At 40.3% G+C, this 21,071-nt stretch overlaps 1 protein-coding gene across 13 annotated transcripts in view; it reads left to right on the forward strand.

Annotated features, from left to right (window-relative positions):
• The window catches only part of DST (dystonin), a 315,735-nt gene that overhangs the window by 90,269 nt on the left and 204,395 nt on the right, over window positions 1–21,071 (forward strand). For all 13 annotated transcript variants that reach the window (XM_087774769.1, XM_087774770.1, XM_087774782.1 and 10 more), the window contains one exon: window positions 8,535–8,596. In XM_087774769.1, coding sequence (XP_087630895.1) covers window positions 8,535–8,596 — 62 coding nt within the window. The remainder of the gene's footprint in view (window positions 1–8,534; window positions 8,597–21,071) is intronic.

The raw sequence follows: 21,071 nt of genomic DNA on the forward strand, positions 1-21,071 counted from the left end.
TTCTGTAGTATTTTAAGTCTTTTTCTCCACGAATTAATCTGCAGTATTGTTTCATTGCTTCATTAGCAAGTCTGCGACACTGTCAAGGTGGGTCACTGGAGCTGGGTGAACAAACATGCATTAAGTAAAAGGCAGATGAAAGAGTGCTATCTTTGGATACTGTTTGCAGCTGTTGGAGCCAAGACAACTTCATTGGGAAGACCACTTGAGGGATGACTGAATGTAATGTAAAATAAGATGCTGAAGTTACCCGGTTTATTTTCAGTCTTTGTAATTTTTAGTATGTTTTTTCTTGCAGCTTTTATAAAATAGAGCACTTCCCAGTCTGTCGTCAAATTTAGTTCACATTCTGCCTGTGAATTACATTACTCATTTCTTTAAAGAACATTTTTTCAGAAAACATCTGCGTTTTTAGAGCTGAATGCATACCCATAGAAATGATTTGGCAAGTAAAATTTGCAACACTATTTTGTGAAAGACAGAGAAATAAAAATACTCTGAAAAATATGTCAGAGATCCTAAACATTGATTGGTTTTATGTCATGAAGACTGAACCCTAATGACATAAAAGCCCATGGGGGCTTTACTTAAAGGTTAGCTATTGACTTAAGTGAGGTCTGAGTTTGGTCTTATTTGACTGTAACTCTAGAAGCAACACGTAATTTCTAGTTGATCCTCAGCTCTTGATGCATGTGGTCTACAGTTTAATAGAGCATGAAGGCACATCAGATTTTAGAATAAATGGGCAGAACTTCTATCCTGATTAATCCTTGTAATCAGACCAACTGTATATGCGACTTTTCACCCCAGTGTGTAAGAAATTTGATTGTTTTTCAGAGGAGAGGAAACTGGAGAGAGACTTAAATTCTTCACAGAATAATTGGAGCAACCAGAAAAATTAAGAGAAAGCCTAAACTGAGGTTCATATTTCATTGCTATTTAAATTAACAATGCAAAGCTCAGGATAGGATTAAATTTTAATTGCTTCCATAACTATGTGCATATATGATCTGACATGACATATAAAATGAAGCTCTGTAAGAGTTGATGGCTTGCCTGATAGCACGCAGAAGAGGAGCCATGCTTTTGAAAGAACCTTGCTGTATCAGTGCAGACTTTGTCAGAGGAGTCAGTAAGTGAGAAACATTTTCTGGAAGAATACAGGTCAGATGATGCCAATTGCCAAATACTTCTGTTTGTGAGGGTAGCAGTTGATTGAGAGACACACAGGGGAAGCCCAGGGTTTCGCCGCACCGGTGTCCTCCTCTGACAGCCTCCACTAGTGGATGCCATGGTAGAAGCAGGAGAAGGATCTAGTAGTACTTTTCCCATCCTTGGGTGGTTTGTGGCTAAAAATGATGCGAACAGTGATGGGAACACCAGCACATAATACAAGCTTTTCTTTATAGGGTTTAAACATAAATAATAAATATTTTGGGTGCCAGCACTTTCCCTTAGACTTTTCTGGTTGCTGATGCATAACCTAACTTCCTCTGTGGCACTGCCTCAGTTCCAGATTTCAGGCTTTTGGGAGTAACGTGGTGAGAAAGAAGCACTTCGTGCTTTATCTTTCTCTCTGAAAAGCTGCGTTTGCATACATACAATGGTAGCATCATCCATGCCCCTTTGTGGATGCGTGAAACACGTCAGTGGTAGTTGAAACTTCACATCTGTGAGTCGGAATTGAAGCGTGTCACGAAGGAGGGAGTGATGGCAATGAGCAGTAAGTGGGAAAGACAAATGAAGGAGTTTTACCTGAATGAAATAAGACTTTAAAAGAGGGTTTTAGGTTTTCATCGTTTTTAAGTGAGCCCCAGTTAGGCAGTGCATTTCAAGAGTTTGTGCCTTAACGAATGCCTAACAGCATTCATTTTTGCTTGCATTTCTTAAATAGTAGGATATATCCTCTGTGTAAGAAAAGCCTTGTCTTGATTTTTTTTGACAGTTTTTCCAACAGGGTGAAACCTCATCATTATGTCTGTCCTGCATTCTCTTATCCAAATACATATATATATATATAATATATATATGCACATATATATATATAGTTTAAGAGTTCTGATAGTGAAGATATATATTTTTATTTATATCTTTATTTATTTATTATTTATATAAAAATATATATTTTAATTCTTCCTTCTCACGGGTGGACCATGTCTCTCCCTTGCTCCATGCCCTTACTGTCTTTCTTCCTCTGAACTCTGTACCTTATCAGTCTGTCTCCAGTTATCCTCTTGTTTTGTATTTGGCTGACAAGGCCTCCATTCAGTCCTTCTGAAGAAAGAAGTAATGTGATGTGTCTTCAAGGCAAGCGCCTGCAAACTGCTGGCGCTATTCCCCAAGGTGTCCCGATATGTGAACACCAACAGCGACATAAGCAAGAAATGTTAGAGTTCTGATTTCATAAATCCAAGGGAAAGCTGATCAAATTAAAAAAATGACAAAGGTTGTAAAATATAAAATGTTGCTTTAAGCTGGACAAATGTCTCCTGCTCTTCAAGAACAGCTGATGCAAGAATAGCACCATTATATATTAAAATCCATTAAGTATTCTTTTGAAATATAAAACATAAAGCACTTTCTTTAGCAAAGTATGCTCTGTTAGAGGAAGCAAATACCTAAGAAAAAGCTGGGTTGTCAGGTGAGCTTACTCTGAGAAAACTGTCACATTTACCCAGGACTTTTGGGGGTGAAGGTAACAAGAACTTAGTAGAGGTCCTTTAGCTGAGAAGCTAATCTTTCATGGCAAACACTAAATGTATATTACCATTCTAGTTCTGGGGGACTAAATTAAGTATTTCATAGAGGTCTTTTTTTTGTTGACTTTTGTTTTGTTTTTTAAAGTTTGAAACTGTTGAAAATAACTTGGGAGTTCCCTGTTTTCCTGTAGTTCTTCTCATACAGTAGATGCTGACCCCACAAAAGCAGGTCCTGGAACTGTAACGCTTGCAGACTCAATGTTTCTCTTGACTAAGATCATGGGATTGGAGATGCAGAAATCCACATACAAGGCCCCTAAGTTTATTTTTTCACGATTTATTCAGCATTTCTACAAGACCTAACCATAGCTGTCAAGTTGTTAGAAACATGAATGCTAATTCAGCCTTGACATTTCTATAGCAGGAAGGATATATATATATATATCTTCTTTATTATCGGAAGTCGTTGCCAAAGTATGTAGGATTTTATATGCTGTGTGTCTTAAAGAAAATTTGACGTGATAGCACACAGTTCATAGCATAGGTCTGTACTCATACACTTTACTGTATTATGTGTTAGAGTTTTAGTTTACTCAATTTTAAGTTTATCTAGTTTGGGATACTATATAGGATCAAGGATAATCCCAGTTCTTCATAACAGGAGTAGCTTTCACAGAATCATTGTTTCAGATAGTCCAAATTGATAAACAAGGCCTACAGGTAAGGGTGCTTTAAAACCAGCCATAATTAAGAATACCCACTAATGATAGGAAAGCTGGTAGATTACCTGTTAGTAAGGTTATTCAACCCTTCCCTATGGAAAATCCTGTAGTTTTAACTTTCCAAACTGGACTTGTTTGAACAGAGATTTTACCTTCCTAGAGACTGTTCAGGTGCTGATAGTTTTGTTGGATGTCTCCTGGTTCTTAATTAATCAGATGAGAATGAATATATAGACACAGAAGCATAGACATGGAAGGCATGTGAGAAGTTCAGGTGGAGTTTGCAGGAGCAGAGAGGAAGGCCTCCTAGGTAAGACATATCAGCACTAAGTGGAGAATTGGGTTTGTCCCCTATTTCTTATGTAGCTTTATGATTCTGGATGAGTGTCATAAAACGGATGTTTTCCCAAGAGATCATACATGAATTACGCTCTGTTTTCTGACTGAGACGTTTGAGATACCAGGTCTAGTTTGCAGAAGTGCTGAGCAATAGAACTTTATGAAAACTAACGCTTGAACAGAAGACTTTTCTGAAAAATTGGATTTTCAGTGTCTTAGTACCTGGTCGTTAATAACTTTCTTTTTTCTGTTCTTCCTTTCTCTGCAAAATGGGAATAATACCTCCTTCCTTTCCTAGGAGTTTTGAATAAGAGATTATTCTGTACTATGCGCTCAATGACTATAGTTAGGAATACCAGAGGAAAACCTATCATGAAATAAATTTTGTCTTCAGAGCTTGAAAAGTGAACAATGAATAGGTTTGGTGCTCCGTATTCAACGACAACATGAAATACATTATGGAATAACTATTCCTTAAATGAGTAGCATCTTTTCTGTGCAGTAGACAATAGTCTCATGAAAAATAATAAATGATCATTTAATTAAATATCATAGGGCATATTCCCAAGAGGATTGTATTAAGGTTTCACAGCCAGTTTTAATTTCTGTTTTAACTCCACTTTTAATTCCTGTTTTAACTCCACTTTTGAGTGCATCACTTTGGAACCATAATAATGTTCTTTTAACACAGCTTTTTTACTTTAATGTGAATAGGTACTGTAAATAGCAGCAATAAGTGCAGAAAAACTGGTGCGTTTCTAAATGAGTAAGGAGTAACAGCTGTCAGGGCTTTTGTAAACACCTGGATGAATGTAGAAAAACCTGTTGCCTATCTGGCCATTCATGTTGGCAAACAAATATCGGCAGAGAAGCAAACGTAACTTAGCAGTGCAGAACGCTGCCTAGGAAAAGGAGATTTTTTTTTCTTTTTTTTTTTTTCTTTTTTGCAAGTCTGTCACTAGGTGGAGGAACTCCAAACTTTGATATTTTCACCATTAGAATGAAGAAAGAAGCGCAGAAATCTGCCGCTCATCTAGAAAATGAGGGTGTTGTACTCTTGCCTTTGCTCACATCAGCGTGGAGACAAGCACGCTGTTCTGCTCATTCAAGCTGGTGGCATCCGGTGCGGTTGCTCAGCAATGGTTTCAGGTCGCCTTCAGGCAGAGAGGACCACGCAGCAGCTTCTCCCCAGGAGAGCGTTCAAGGGGCATCAAGGCCACCTGTTGCCTTTGGTGTAATTCTGGTAGGAAACCCGTCCTCGTGAGAAACTGGTGTAGTTTGCAGACACTGCAGTCCGTGCAAGCAATAGAGATTTGTGGCAGGGCGCATCGGTGCTGGAAGGATCTGGCCCCTGAACTTGTCCTTGGGATTGAGGAATTACAAGGGTGTGTGATGAGGTACCTGAGTTGCGGCAACTGCCTTTTAAGTCCAGATTTTCTAATCTGGAGCCTCTTTAGGTGCTGCTGTGTTGTAGTGTGGGTTTGTAAAGGAGATGTCAGTGTATTAAGACTGGAGACATTTTGTTGAGGTACTTCCCAGGTGTATAAAGCATAAGAGACTTTCTGATGTATCAGAATAATGTCTGCAATATGTGTCTGCAATAACAGGTAGAAGCAGAGAAGCTCAAGTAGATTAATTAAGCATTGAGCATTTATTGTGGTGATCTACAGATCAGATGATCTTGGAAGATGGGTTTTCTTCCTGCAGCTTCTGTCTCACCTGTATTCTTAATTTACCTCTGCTTAAACAGCACTGCTGCTGCTTGTTTCGAGGTGATGCTCTTTCCTTGCTGCTCACTGTTGGTAGAGGGGAAAAAAAAATAGACATCCTGGTTTGAAAAGCTCAGTATATGTACTCAAATGTGTATTAATGCACGTAAAAGTTCAAAACAATAACATAGATGCTTAATTTACTTATTGTGAGTTAAATCCAGAGGGCTCGCAGTTTTGCTTGCTGTAACAGCACATGGGCTGTATGCTCCTGGATTTTTTTAAAAGGGGAGTTGCTAGTTTGTGTCAGCTGGGAGAAGCCCTGGTTACTCCTTGGCTCTCCTTTCCCTGAAAAGAGAAGAAACTCTGAAGTTTGGAAGGGAAGAATGAGACAGTTTACTGAAAAGGACCGGAGCTCAAAGCTGGTGGAAGTAATGTGCTGCATGGGTCAGTAACGCGTGCTGCTGGGCTGGCAGGGTGGCAGGGCTGCCTTCGGGACAGAGCAGAGCTCTCCCTGGGGGAAGCTCTCTCAGCAGACTTTCAGTGGCTTTCCTTCCTTAGTCTGGTGTCTCTGTCGTAGTAAGCTGCCTGGTTTCTACTTCATTTGGGGGCTTTGATTTGGTATGTTGGGCCCTGAGCTCTAGCACATTGAATACTGTTGCACTGTGTTTTCCTCCTAGTGTGCATTTGCTTCTCTGGAAGCCTTTGGGGTTTTTCTTTGATTAAAAATTAGAAGTGTGGTGTTTGTGGGGTTTTTTTCCCTTCTTTTTTTTTTTTTTTTTCTTTAACCTCGGTGTCTTTCACAACATCACAGGTGACAGTTTTCATCCATGTTACACATTTGTGTATGTCAGGTATAGAGTTTTTCTTTGAGTGTATGTGTAATATATGTATATATAAAAGGAATATGGGTAGTAAGCATCACTTTTTATGTATCTTGGCATTTTAATTGAAAATAGACTTGAAATTAATAGTCACTGCATGTTCTAACAAGAGACAAGGAAGTGGATTTTTTTAAACTTTTTTTTTTTTTTTTTTTTTTTTTTTTTGCTGTTGCTGCAGTAATGTTTCCTAACATGTAAACTTTTGTGGTAGTTAGTAAAAACTAGCTGAGGTTACCTTAGGAAAAAAGACACATTGTACACTTGTGGGCTGGAATATTAAGTTCTCAGTTCTGAAAACTTGTGTTCCTTTTAAAACAGCTACCCATAATGGAACAGTTAGAAGTGAAAGCATTTCTGGATTTCTTTCATTTCTGAGATTTTCTGTTCTCTGCATCTACCAAACCAGAGCTTCCACCTTATTAGGATAAATTACTGATGTTGGAAATGCTGCCTTGCTAGATGAAGGCTGTAGGAAAACGTATATATAGCAAAAGGTTTTCTTAATCTGCCAGATTTTTCTCTCTAGTAGTGCTGCTTTGCTCTTCAGTTTGTCTCTTAATCCCCTTTTTTGGGTCCTCAACTAGAATAAGAGACTATGGAGCTGCAAAGGTGGGAGAAAAGCATATGCCAGAAGCTTGGAAGATCTTGAGTGGCATGAAAAAGGCGTTTAGGGAACAGCCACTGTTCTGTACAGAGCCGAATGTACACGTACACTACACGTACTACATGAAGAACGCATTGCCACAGAGAACTGTGGCTGCAAAAGTTACAGGTGTGTTAAAAGAGGGGGGGGGGAATGCATCTATGACTCTTAAATACAAAGATATGTATAAGCATGTAGGAAGTCTGTGAGTCACATAAGGGAGGATTATACAAAGGCTTTACAGGCTTTTGCTTGTCTTGTTTTTGCATTTGTTCCCAAATATTAATTTCTCAGTACTATTGGGACCAGCATAGGTACCCAGGGTGGATTCTTGTATGATCTCATGCTGTTTTGAAAGACCTGAGTGTCACATCAGACACTTGAAAATCCATGAATATGGACTTTCTATGATTATTTTTTTCCCCTACTAATTCTGTTAACTTTGACCAATCTGAAAACAGTATTTTTTATGTAAAATACCAGATCTGATTCAGTCTTCTAGTGATGGCAGTAGCTGCAGAAGGGGTCTTGTTTTGCTACCTGAGCTCATTGCTCATTCTCAGCCACACTACAAATAGCCTCAGTCAATGAAACAGCTGCAGTTTTGTTGTACAGGGTCTTAAGGGATCTTGCTATTTTAGGCTTGCACAGATGGTTGTGGTCCTAATGCACAGCAGCTCCTGCTTCGGGGAGCTCTGGGACTGCGAATGGGCTCTGTAGCAGTTGTACTGGCTGGTGACCATACATAGGTTTGTGGAGATAACTTAACTCTGGCGCTGGAGTGGTGGTTAGTATTTCTGTAACATGGCTCTGCAGAATACATGTATATACTTCCCATCCATAAGTGGGATGCTTTCTTATCCCGAGTCTATTTCTTTTATTGTTTCTTCTCAATATTTTGTGGGCGGTTGTTGATGCTAACTGGCACTCCAGGGAGCAAACTGCTGGCAGTGGCTGGGTCCTGTATCTGGGTTAGTGGATATTCCTGTTTATATTATAGAGGATTAAAAGAAAGAGACTGCTTTCTCTGACTGAAGCCGTAGCTCGTCCTTGCGTGTTGAAACAAGGGTGATATTCCAGTCAAAAAGCTTAGTGATTAAAAAAGCTGGCTTTCTTATAGTAAGAGATTTTCTATTGGTAAATACTTTAAGAATTAATTGGGCTTTAGAGGCTATAAGTAGTTTTTATAGCTCTTAAAAGTTTGCCTTGGTCTTTTCAGTACATTTCAGGGAACAGTTGACTTCTCCTAGGAAGTTATATTTTTGTCAGTAGCGCTGCTGTCGTCCCAGCGGGGCTGTCGCCCTGCAGGAACTCACCTGGAACTTCCGCTCAAGGAACTTTTACGTGACATGCTGTGGTGTACTGCAAAAACATTTCCGTGCTATTATTTTGATTAGACATTTCGGAGCTTTTACAGGCTATTCTGTTTTTAAACTTTATTAGAATGCTAATATTATAATGCTGTCCATAAAAAAAAAAAAAAAAAAATCTTCTGCATCATTTGCAGAGCTGTTGAACCCTTTTCTTTTTCCTTCCAGATGAGCGAGACAAAGTACAAAAGAAGACCTTCACAAAATGGATAAATCAGCATCTCATGAAGGTCAGTTTGAGATTTCTGTGATATCTGGGTGACTCATTACTACAGCAGCGATTGTGTCTTTTATTAAATATTTGATTTCAGGATGCAGCTGTGTTACATATAATAAGGAAGATCTTAAATTGTGAGATTTATGCATGTACTTTGTCTTTGAGGAGTCATGGGGGAGTTGAATTGCTGCTGTCTGATATCCCAAGGTGATCTATTTGAATACTTGCATTTGAAATTAAAATGAGTCAAAGTTTAAGGGACATGATTTCTTTCTACAAAGCTTGACTCTTTTCTGGCATTAGACTGTCATGGCTGTAGCACCACAGTTAAGGCAAATGAAAATAAATTATTTTTTTTTTTAAGTACTGTGTTGAGGACAGGGAAATGACCTTGAGGAGGATAGCTCTAGATCCTCCCATGGCATCAGTATGCTGCTCATGGATTAGAAATAGAGGCTTTCTAGGGACGAAAGTCACTTTTCAACATCTTTCTTTTGAATAGCAGTGAACTTTGCCTCAGGGACAAAGCACATCATTTTAACAACATGTACAGCTTTTAGTCAACAGAGAACTAAAAGCCACAAGTTCACCTTCACTGCATGGCCCTTCAGTTCTAAATTTAATCTGCTGTTTCAGCGCCAACTGTCTAGCCCAGACATTTCTCTGGAGAAACAGATTGTATAATTACTTAACATAACTTGCTTTGATTTCCCCCCCTCCACCTCACCCCCCCGAGGTTGAATTCATGCAGAAGTCACATTAAATAAAAATGTAGCTGCAAACTGTCAGAGTTGAGATTTAATTAATGAGCATAGTGTATAATGTTCAGAAACTGCTATAAAGATTTGCTCATGTTCATATTTAGAGAAAAATACTTTTTTTTTTTTTTTTTTTTCCGGGGCCAACTTAATTATCTCTCTGCTTCTTGTGGCTGTACTTTGTGGGTATTTGAGAAATATTGACACTGAAACAGAACAGAATTTCTTCAGGGATGTGTAAAATCAACTTGGGGGGGCTCCTTGAATCTTGAGAAGATGCAGAATTCTGGTTTCGCATCTTTTTTAAAAATTTGAAACAAGGTTAGCTCTTGGAAATGGTGTGACTTAGGGAGCTAGCAAGGCCTGTAGGGTGAAGTTGGTCCCAATTTTATCTTTAGCAAAAGACCTCTCCTCCTGAGTGGTCTTTTAGTCCTTCACACCCTGATTGAGCCATCAGGAGTGGTCCTGACATCAGCCTCTGTGCAACAGCAGCTACGCACAACCTTTCCGTCCACAGGGTGAGCCTGGAGTCGCTTTTAATGGCTTTTAATACTGCTCATACCAATAGGTTTTCCTTTGTGGATTTCCTTGACCCAAAGGAATCATTCTGTGTAGAAACAGCTGCTCCAAGGACCCCCGCTATGTAGATGCCTCCTCACCGTAATTCTGAAATACCCAAATGGCCCTATGTCTTTGCAGGAGTCTTCTACTTGCTAATGAGGAAAGAAAAGAGGCTGCAGACCTGCAGCCTTCCCTTTATGGATTTTACCTCTTATTTCTAAGAAATTTGTCCATTGTCCAGTACTTCAGACAAATTAGATTTAAAGAAAAAAAAAAATACAGGAAGATTGCCAGTACTCTGGCAGCAAAATGCAATCTCCAAATTAACCATCTCCTTCTATTTGAAGGTAATTGTTACTATGTTTGTAGAAGTTACTCATCTGTTTGTGTATTAAAGATGCATTTTAAAGATGTAGTTTTAATTTTCTGTGCGAAGTGGAAAAGCCTATCTGAAGCTTTTTGGAGAGCAATCCTTTAATGTAAGTTTAAAGTGATGCCTGTTTTTACAGAAGAGCAGTGTACTGAAAATTATATTTCTATACACCATTATTTTACACAATGTTAAAACATGCACAGTCATCGTTGCCATAATGTCAGCCTCTTGGGAGCAGCTTAAAAAAGATTTAGACTCTAAACCTGTAAGGAAATCAGGGTAAAGAGTTCATATTAAATCCTTTTGACTTGCTTGCCAAGGTCAGTGGCCTTAGGCCTTCATCTTCAAATAGTTCCCAGTGTGATTGATTGTAGAGATATAGATATAGATGTGTGTGTGTCTGTACTGCTGGCCTTGATTTTCATCTCAGGTTGCTCGCTTCAGAATTCAAGTAAAGGATTATTAACTTAGACAAACATAGTTTGACTATGGCTTTTCTGTTAACTCTGAATTTATGTAGCAACTCAACTTTATCTTTTGGAAATACTGGAAAGCAGTTGGTGATACAGTTGTCAAATTTTTGTTCTTACAGCATTGTTTCTAGGACAGTGATTTGCATGGAAATTAAAATCAATCCTTCAAATCCTTTCTCTTAAGATTCAAAGGCATATTTAGAAAATACTATATAATGGAGGGAATGCAGAAAAAAGTATCGCCATAAATGAGTGCGTTTCTAGCAGAGTCTCTAGACCTATCCTGATCTATGCATTAAGTTGAATTTGAGTCCTAATTTTCGGCTTTATTAGCTTGGATTTAATAGGAAATATATGCAACTCATATTTGCCCACTCACTGCCAATAGCTTATTGCGGACAAAAAAAAAAAAAAAAAAGGTGGGAGTCAGCTTATTTCAGGCATCTGAATAGCTTTATTTGAGCTAATTATCCAGACTTCTTCTTTAGGTAGCAGAGTGAACAGGCCCTCTAGATGTCTCGGACATCTGCTACCTTAGGGGGAGATGAATTGTGTCCTAGAAGTGTTTTTGCTCCGCTGACTGAAAAAGCAGGTTAGTGTGCTTTATCTGTCACTGTGTGGGGTTCAACAAGAAGCGGAAAGGATGAAGATGATCGTGGAAACTATGAGAGATCGTGGAAAGCACCAGACCATGGATGTGGACAGGACCCCACTATGGGCACGGGAATGGATTACATTTTTCTTTCGTCTTTTTTCCATCCTACTTATCTTTCCCCTGTTTGTTTTCTGTCCCCTGTTTCTTTTTTGGCTTTCTTTTATCTGTTTTTCTTTTTTTCCTGTTGTCTCGTTTTATTCTTCCCTTGCTTGTTTAGTTCTTTCCTTGCTCATTTGAATTAATCTCCGATTTTCCTGCAGTCCTTGGGAAAGTACCGGACTCCTATTCCTTTATAGCAGTATATTCAAAAGAGTTTTTTCTAGGTCAGCAGCATGATGCTTTTACGGGTTACCATCATTTGTTAGGAGATGGCATGGAAGCTTGCTGTCATTCTTCTAATTAAATCCTGTATTTATGGGATTCACTGAGTAACCCCAAACAACAAGATGGCTGAGAAATATTTACTTTTCTGCCCTCCATTGCCCGTCTTTAATTCCATTAGATTCAAAGCATGTAAGTGCATAGTATATAAGATTCAGTGTTTAAGATCAGTTCCTTGTCAGTTCAGCTGACTAGTTAAGTCTGTACTCGTGTACTTTGCTGACCTAGAAACATAGTCATTGCAGAAATATTCCCTGCAAATGATCTTGAGATATGTAGTTTTAGAGACAGATACATCATGTATTATTTGCAAAATTCAACTGTTCAAGTTATCTTTGAATTCCACAGTTTAAGATCAAGTGGACTGTCACTACATTTTTTAAATGCTGATGTTTACGGATTGATAATAGATTTTCCGAGGGCTGATGAGAACATTGCACTTGCTAAGGCTACTGTTTAATGTCTGATGGTGGGGCTCTGGTTTAAACGTTATCTTTTACTTCTTGTTGACATACGGGCTGGAGAGGTGAGATATTGGACTTCAGGCTCCCCTGCTGCTGTCGAATGAGCTTCCAGGGAGAAACTCGCATGCCAGCGTAGTGTGGCAGTGGGGTAGAGATCTTATCTTCTCTCAACTTCGCTAAACCTGCTTCTGCTTCCAGCAAGTGTTTCACTTTGCTGCTGTCAAAAATAGGATGTTAATTTCCAGTACTTGCTACAGCAATAAGTAACCCTTGACATAACAAGAACAGGTAAATTTGTGGAAGAAAGGGGTTTCATTCTAGCGTAGGGTTTGCGTGGTCCTAAAGCACCCAAAAAGAAATCCAACTTCCACGAAAGCCCAGAAATTCTTCCTGACACTCCTTTGAACCTCAACCACAAAACCTAAGGAAAGAATAAGAGAAGTGTGAAATACAGGGGAAGAATGAGATAAAAGTTGGAAAATAAAGAAGCTGATAATGAAAAAGGAGTAAAAGCAGAAAAATTCTTCTTTGCTGTTCAGTTCCTTTCTCAAACCAATTTAAAAATATTTTTGTAGTGCCAGATCCGAGTCTTGACAGATTAAATGGGATATTTTGAAATACTTTTAAGTTTCTTTATCAGAAATTACGATGTGCAGAAAATAGGACTAAAGGCAAGGGAACCAAACCAGACACTGGCTAGATCAGTGCTCTGACGGGAAAATATGGTGAACATCCAGGTATCTTCCCTCCAAGGGAAAACGTTTCTTTTTTTTCATGGAAGAAAAGGTGGTAGAGAGCCTCTTAACTGACCTTCTAGCAGCAACATGGGACCCTGGGGTGCCTGAGCAGCTCCCTGGAGGGGGAGGTCTGTCCTGGCCAGGCCCCATCGGGGAGCCCCGCCACCCTGTGCCCCCTCCCCATGGGTCAGCTTGAGGCTGGTCAGACTTTGGGAGAAACACGCCTGTGATGGGAGCAATGGGCAGCATCCCTGCACAGTCATTAGTTGCTCCAAAAGTCACTTTTAAAGGTCTTATGAGCAAGAAGGCTATTATAAGTAGCAGGACAAAATGTTTTTAAAACTACTGTTTTAAAGCTCCGTGTCCAAAATCATGTACTGTGTCACAGTGATAGTGCATTAGAGAGAGAGCGAGCAGCTTTTTGTTGTGCAAAGACTGAATCGATAATTCAGAATAGAAACCTGAAGTTATTGATTCTTGTGCATCCTTTAGGCAGCACACAGTTTGCAAATGGCCACTTAGGTCAATCGCTTCTTGAAATGTTCAGGTATGCACTTAATGGCAGAGGGACACGCAGTCGTTCCCTTGCTGAAAGCTGGCACTTCACTGACACTCGTGGCTATCATTTTAGATAGTGCTACTCTGCAGTTATCTTCTTTTTAGCCATGCAGTTATTCTGTTATTTAAAATTCCCCACCTCCTCCTCTTTTAGAAATGCACACTTTTTAGCCCTACATTTATATTTATTTTAAGGGATGAGACACCTGGTGTTAGTCTAATGGTACTGACTGTTTTTAAAAAAAGTCTCAATTTGACACCTTTCCTTTTTGAAACATACTTGGAAAAAGCATGTTTTGGTTTGTTTAGTTTTTTTCCATGTGTTAAGGAAAATAAGATGAAGACTGCTTGCTGTGCTAGTGCATCTGAATGAGTCTGCTGTGTATTCCTTCTAGTTAATTCTGACAGCTGCTGCAGACTGCGCTGGGAGCAAAATACCACTTCCAACACAGCACTCAGCTTGCTTTAGGCATTGGATGTAGCTGAAGTATTGGTATTTACTCCTCTATTTTGTTTTTCAGTTGTTCAACAAGGCCTATTGTCTGCTTGGTAGACAGAAGAATATTTCAGTTTTTCTCCTAAAAATTTTTGGTGTCGTGTGTTTAGGACTATTCTAAAAGGTCTTGAAGTATTTTTTCTCTTGAAGAAGATTGTTGGTTAATGGTGTAAAGAAGTATTAGGTTTTTGTTATTATCCCTGGAAATATACACAATTATAGTTTATTCAGGCTGCATTGCATACAAATTTTTCAAAAATCTTCCACTTGGAGGTAAACCACACAACATCTTTCATCTGCTTAGTATAACCTATAGCTGTTTGCAAAGCAGATCAGCAAGCGAACTCAGGACTTTTTTGGTGTTTAATCAAAGTTTAGGTGAGGGAGGAAGGTAAGCAGGAGATGGTGAGGAAGAGTAGTGACAGAATACCAGAAACTAAAGCTGAAAAAGAGGAGGAAATTCGTACAAAGTTTTAGAGGCTAATGCTAAACCGCATCACAAAATCTCTCTGCAAGCAAATAAATAAATAAATCCAAGTCAATAAAAACTGTGCCACAGATTTCAAGTTTATTTGATTCTTTTAATGCATGCAGACTTCATGACTAATTGGGAGCAGGAAGGAGAATAATTGAAAACAGCAAATTAAATATTCATGAAATATATGATAGCTTGAGTGCATCGATATTTTATGGCATGCAGCACTATTGAACCAGTTGAGCGTATGTTTTTATGCTTCTTTTTATTGTGGTGTTTGAGTTTTTTAAAATTGTTTTATATAGGTGCTCATATATGAAAGAATGAGTATAAGGAGAATTAAGTCTACCATGAGATTACTGTATGATGAAATAGAACCACTAGACTCAGTGTTTCCCATGATAGTCTAATATATCAATACATTAATTCATTCTCTTTTGGTGGGTTCATTGTTTGCAGTTAGCTTTCAGCATAGATTTTATTTAGTAGTATTTATTCCTTAGAGATCACAAGAATTAAAATTCTACCATTTGCAATTAAATGTTGGCTTTTTAATTAATTGTTAAATTATGCATGGAGTTATATTTTATCTATATACTCTTGATGTATCCACATTTAATAATCATTTCTATATCAGTTCAGAAATACTCTGTCTTGATCTTGCTGCCCTGGGGCCAGTGGGAGTAGTATTTGTCCCGATATGTGGACTCCATACAGTAAGCAACCCCCAACATTCAGTCACAAACATTACCAAAATATTTCATCCTACAACAGTCTTTCATATACTTTGGAAAGCCATTGCCCCGAGGTAATGTAGATGTGTGGCTACATGGGGACGTAAGAAGGTATCAGAATAAACATGTTTTTCCTGTAAAGAATGGTATTGTCTGCTAAAGGTGTTTATGGTGCTTCGAACAAGGAAATTTAAAGATAGTAACATAATGTTTAAAATCTTCATGTACCTACTGAAATACAGTACCTTGGCTTTAATCAGAATAATGTTATGTCTGCCAGCCTTATATTTTACTGTCTATGGAATCATAGAATAGTTTAGTTTGGAAGGGACCTTTAAAGGTCATCTAGTCCAACACCCTTGCAATGAGCAGGGACATCTACAACTAGATCAGGTTGCTCAGAGCCCCATCCAGCCTGGCCTTGAATGTTTCCAAGGATGGGGCATCTACCACCTCTCTGGGCAACCTACTCCAGTGTTGCACCACCCTCATGGTAAAAAAAAATCTTCCTTATATCTAGTCTGAATCTACCCTCTTTTAGTGTAAAACCATTACCCCTTGTCCTATCGCAGCAGGCCCTGCTAAAAAGTCTGTCCCCATCTTTCTTGTAGGCCCCCTTTAAGTCCTGAAAGGCTGCAATAAGGTCTCCCCGCAGCCTTCTCTTCTGCAGGCTGAACAACCCCAACTCTCTCAGCCTTTCCTCACAGCAGAGGTGCTCCATCCCTCTGATCATTTTTGTGGCCCTCCTCTGGACCCTCTCCAACAGGTCCATGTCCTTCCTGTGCTGAGGGCTCCAGAGCTGGAGGCACTACTGCAGGTGGGGCCTCACCAGAGCGGTGAGTGTGCATTGCCTGAGTTAGTGTACTCCTGTAGTTTTAAGCTGTAAAAGCCAGATTTATTGGCCGAGTTTGATGTTATTGGCATTGCATTTGCATACTTTAAACAGTTCATCCCTGATGAGGTATATTTGGTGACACGTAGTACAGGGCTGGAAAGGAGAGGGCAAGTTGGAAGGATGAAGGGTGAAGAGAAGTGGTGGCACTGTGTAACTGAAACACTGCAGTGTGTCTCTGGCCAAAGATAAGATGGGACAGAAGGTGACAGTGGTTGCTGTCGGTTTGAGGCATTGAACTGGACCAAGGAGGTTGACAGCAGATTTCTGGTTGCTAACCAGCATTGGAAGGACAGGACTGTGTAGCAATGGGGAAAATCATTTATCCTCATAACTGACGGCAAGAGCAGATGTGGAGGTCTGTATCTGAACACCTACAAAGGTGCCCTCTGTAGCCTGTGCAAGAAGGAGGCATTTCTGTGGCACAGCTCAGCTCATCCCCAAGCAGGTGTGCAAACCAGGTCAGGGCACACTTGCTGTTCTGTTCCCTGCCTGCTGCAGGAGTCGGGGTGGCTGCCTCCAGTGTGGACATGGGTCTTGTGAGAGAATCGCCAGCCAGAGACCTTCGGCCTGTCAGGCTCAGAGAGTCACTAGCAATGCTGCTAGTTAGTTAGGTCTGGACTGATTGGGAGGGACTGCTTCAAAATTTAAAAAGGGGAGGTAACTTAACAGCAAGTGATTGCAAAATCCCAGGCTAACCTTTCAAAGAAAAGAGAGAAGTGAGAAGTACAAAAAGGACAGTGAACGTCTAAGCAGCAGAACTAGGGAAAGCAATAGGTAGGGTCTCCCGGGGAAGTAATCCAGGAGAGGGAGGAATGCAGATCTGGCAGTTATTGAAGGCGTTTGTGTTGGAGGCACAAAGGCAAGCTGCAGACAGGCAGAACAGATAGGAGGCATCGTATAGAATATACTGCTGCTTTTAAGAGACGTGTGAAACACAAAGGAGCCATACAGGAAGTGGAAATAAGGGCAGCGGGACTAAAGATGTGTATAAAGGAGTTAGGAAAAGGTCCAGAAGGAGTTACAGTGTGACATAAAAGTCCGCAGGAGAAAGGTTCTGTAATTATGTCAGAATATGAAGAAGAAAGAAGTATGGATGCATTACCAAGGGAAAAAATGAGAAGTAGTATTGAATGGTGGAGAAAAGTGAATTACTCCGGCCTCTTCAGTATACAAAATGCTGACTTGACAAAACACATTTTAATAAGATGAGGGTAAAATTCAGATAAGGAAAGAGCAGATCAAAAAATATTCAGATAAGTTATGTGCTTTCTGGTTGCACAGCTTTATTCACCCAACAGTTAGGAACTAATTGAAGTGATTTATAACATTTTATCATTCTATTTAAGAATTCAGAGAGGACGGGGGACTCCTAGGAGTCTGCAGTTAAAGTAAGTATAATACCTCTCTCCCAAGCAGAAGAAAAGAATGGGGAGTTGCAGACATCGCAGGGTATTTCCTTGGGAAGACTGTGGAACAACTGGTCTTTGAAAGCAGGTGGACGAAGGGGAAGCAGTGTATGTGGTATGTCTACATTTTTTGACATGCTACCACATGTAGTCTCATTAGCAGATTACTGTCACAAAATTTGAACGGAAGGATCCCAGATACAGTTTGCTTGGATATTGCCATCGGTAACAGCCGCAGCTAGACCTGGCACTAGGAAGAGCCAGCACCATCGGTTGTTGCTGCTGTTGTGGCTGCCATCAGGTGCTGCAGCAGCATCACCTGGCTCTGGGAGGCCACACACATGAGCAAGGACCCATCTCCCTTCCACCCAGGGGTGGCATCTGAGCACCCGCTGCCCTTGCCCTGCCACATCCTCAAGCGAGGATTCGAGCTCTGTCACATCATCCTTGTGGTGATACCCCCGATTCTCTAACACTGCGGCTGTACCTTTCTTGGCTCAGGCCTTTTGTCATGTTGTCAGCAACAAGTGTGACCCTCACCCTGCCACGGTTCTTACCAAGGTCCATCGCCTGTACTGGGCTCTGTTGGCTTGTGCCCAGGGAGCTCCAGGAACTACAAAAGAGCTCCGCACCCTGCCCGTGGGCCAGCACGGTGCTTAGGAGACAGCTCGTAATTCTGCCTTTTCGTAGAGACACAAGCCTGTTTGTGGGCCTACAGTTGTGAAACTCTGCCTGGCTGCGCAACTCCTGATCTTTGCGATGACAAGAGGTTTGCAGCCATCTGGAATAAAGCAGTAAGAAGATAAGAAGTTTTCTTGAAAAATCAGGGGCAGGTTGTGATAATTGAGTTTGTTTAGTCTGAAACAGAGAGAACTGAAGGGAGACTTGATAACGTGTCCTCGGTATGTAAAAGGTGGTTATGCAGAGGCTGGTGAAGAAGTATTTTCTGAGGTCAGGTTCTAAGGGAGGGGGAACAACAAAACATTCAGCTTAGTTTACAGAAGAAGATTCAGTTTGAAGATTAGCAAGGAAAAATCCCCCTTCCCGAAAAGCAAGTAAACATAATAAAACACCTAAGTACATGTATTACACTGTAGAACTTCCTTCATTTGAATTTTCAGTCATAAATTAGAGAAGCATCTCTGTCATGTTCTAGCCAAACTCAGTCTGCTCCACTGCACTGGGTCAGGTGAGGTGATCCGTTCAGTCCTTTTTAGCCCTACAGTTGTATTATTCTGTGACAGCCTAGTAAGGCCTGGCCCTTCTCTGGCAAAATAATACTCAGCGCTGAGTCTTCGAGCTGATCAATGCCAAGTTCTTTACTAAAGCTTGTGCTTTCATTAAATTAGTGATTTCAGTCTGCATCAATCCTACAGTTCAGTGAGAAGGCTCTCTTTCAGGGAGCTACCCTGGAAAGTGAAACTTAGTGATGTTTGCATTGTATTCTTCATTAATTTGTATTTATACTTTTGTAAGTAAAGTGTTTTAAAAAGGGGACAGGATAAATGTCACAAGTGAGGCTTTAAGCAGGTTGTGAATCACAGTTCAATTATCATCAGTAATATGTGCTGAGGCACTATCTCCTAACAGCTAGAAAATGTGATAGAGATGTAGAGAAGGTTTTATAATGCAGGTTTTCTAAGTCTTTCTAAGTTTTATAAATATCTTTATATAGTCTTATACACAAAAGCATTTGAACAAAGAGTACTGCATTGAGGAGAAATGATAAAAGATTGCTGAGGTGCCAAACACAGGTGAGAGATGGACATGCTGTGCATTAAAATCACAACTGGTACAAGAAGTGTCAGTGGGCTGGGAACATGCCACGTGTGGCATCTGTCCCCTGTGCTTGCTGAGGGCTGTCTGTAGAATGAGGGTTACTTTGGTGAAATAGATACAAAGCTGGCTGGATATATCTGTAACCTAAATTAATATTTTAGCAGTAATGGAGTAGATGGCCATTTTATGTTAGTAGATACCCATTTCTACTCAGCTGGTGAATCTACGCAGCATGGGCTCCACTCAGATGGAGTTGCCGTTCCCAATATGCAAAATTACAAGCAGCTGACCAAGACTGTGTAAGTGTTAAAAACAGTGAGGGTAGTGATGTGTTAATGATGATGCATAAGTGGAACAGGACCTGTGGAGGTATTCTGAGTGGCTGGACCAGTGTTGGTTGAAAAGAACCTTTCAGCCCATTACTTCAAAAAGATTTGAGATGTGTGAGCTGGGATGACAACAATTTTTTTTTTTTCCGTAGGAGGTAGAAAAGAGGGATTTTTACATTTATGACATTGGGTTAAACTTGTTCTGTACAATAATGGCGTTCCAGATATCACACTACTGAAATCCAGAAAAGGGCTTATGGATGTGCATATTTCTGTCGTACTGTTTCATATACATGTAAGATTATGCACCTGCTTGCATACTTGCTGACTGGGCATTAGGAGAATATTGGAATGCATTTCACGAAATCAAGCATAGAAATATAAGAGGAGGAATGTAAGGACAAGATTTAGCAATGACCTTAAAGCCATACGAGTGTCTTTTTTTTTAATGCAGTTAGTTTTTTTAAGAGTTATCCAGAGACATATGAACCAATCGAAGGCTGGGCATAAAATGCAAGATAGAGTATGCAAAAGCAACGGGTTAATTGGATGATCAAGTTGTCTGGAAGAGATGTGAAGGTTAGTGTGGAAAAAAAAATAAATTGTGACTGATCCAAGCTTAGACACAAGGACAGGGCTTTAGACGGGTGGAACATGTGAAATGTGTTTGAATCACAAAGTTCTTGTGCTAACAGAGTGTATAGCATTGACCAGATGAGAAAGTGAAGGATGAATTCAAGGATGCAGCCAAGGATGAATCTTCAGTTAGGAAACAACTGTTCTAAAGAAAGATCAGGGGCATTGAACTTGCTTTGGATGGGAGACTCGTTTAAAAGTGACTTAGTAAAAGTATTTGAAACGCTAAAGGGCTTTGTGAAATGGAATAGCATTTAACTCTGCCTGCTATTTGGGAAAACTAATATCCGAAGTCAAACAGCTAGAAAATTAGTCCTGAGTGTGAAACAAAGAATGATTTATTTTCAGTGAACTGCAAGAAATGTTTGCTGCGGAGTGGATTATCAGACTGGTAAGCAAAAGAAAAGAGTGAAAGTGAGTTTTGGACCACTGGACCTAAAACTGGATTCACGAGACTTTGCTTGCAAGTGAACAGGCACACAAGAGACTGGGCACAAGTTTTTCTCTTGTGCCATCTCACCGCTGGCCCTGGCTGCGGGCCCGGTGCTGCTGGGCCGGGGGAGCCAGCTGGCATGTCCCGGGCGGTGGGTGCCCAGCGCTGGAGCCTGCGTGCCTGCCCGGAGGCGGGGGAACCGCACCATCTCCAGCCCAGCACTCCCGCTGCCTGCGCTCTGCGCCGGTCCCCCGGGGAAAGCTGTGCCCGGAGGCCACTGTCACAGGGTTAGCCAGTGATTAAATTCTGCCAGAACTTGTGTGCCTGTTTATTTTTAACAGAATG

The sequence above is a fragment of the Nipponia nippon genome, unplaced genomic scaffold (genome assembly GCF_047370975.1).
Source record: "Nipponia nippon isolate SJK-2023a ecotype South Korea unplaced genomic scaffold, ASM4737097v1 scaffold_4, whole genome shotgun sequence".
In the NCBI taxonomy this organism is placed as follows: Eukaryota; Metazoa; Chordata; class Aves; order Pelecaniformes; family Threskiornithidae; genus Nipponia; species Nipponia nippon.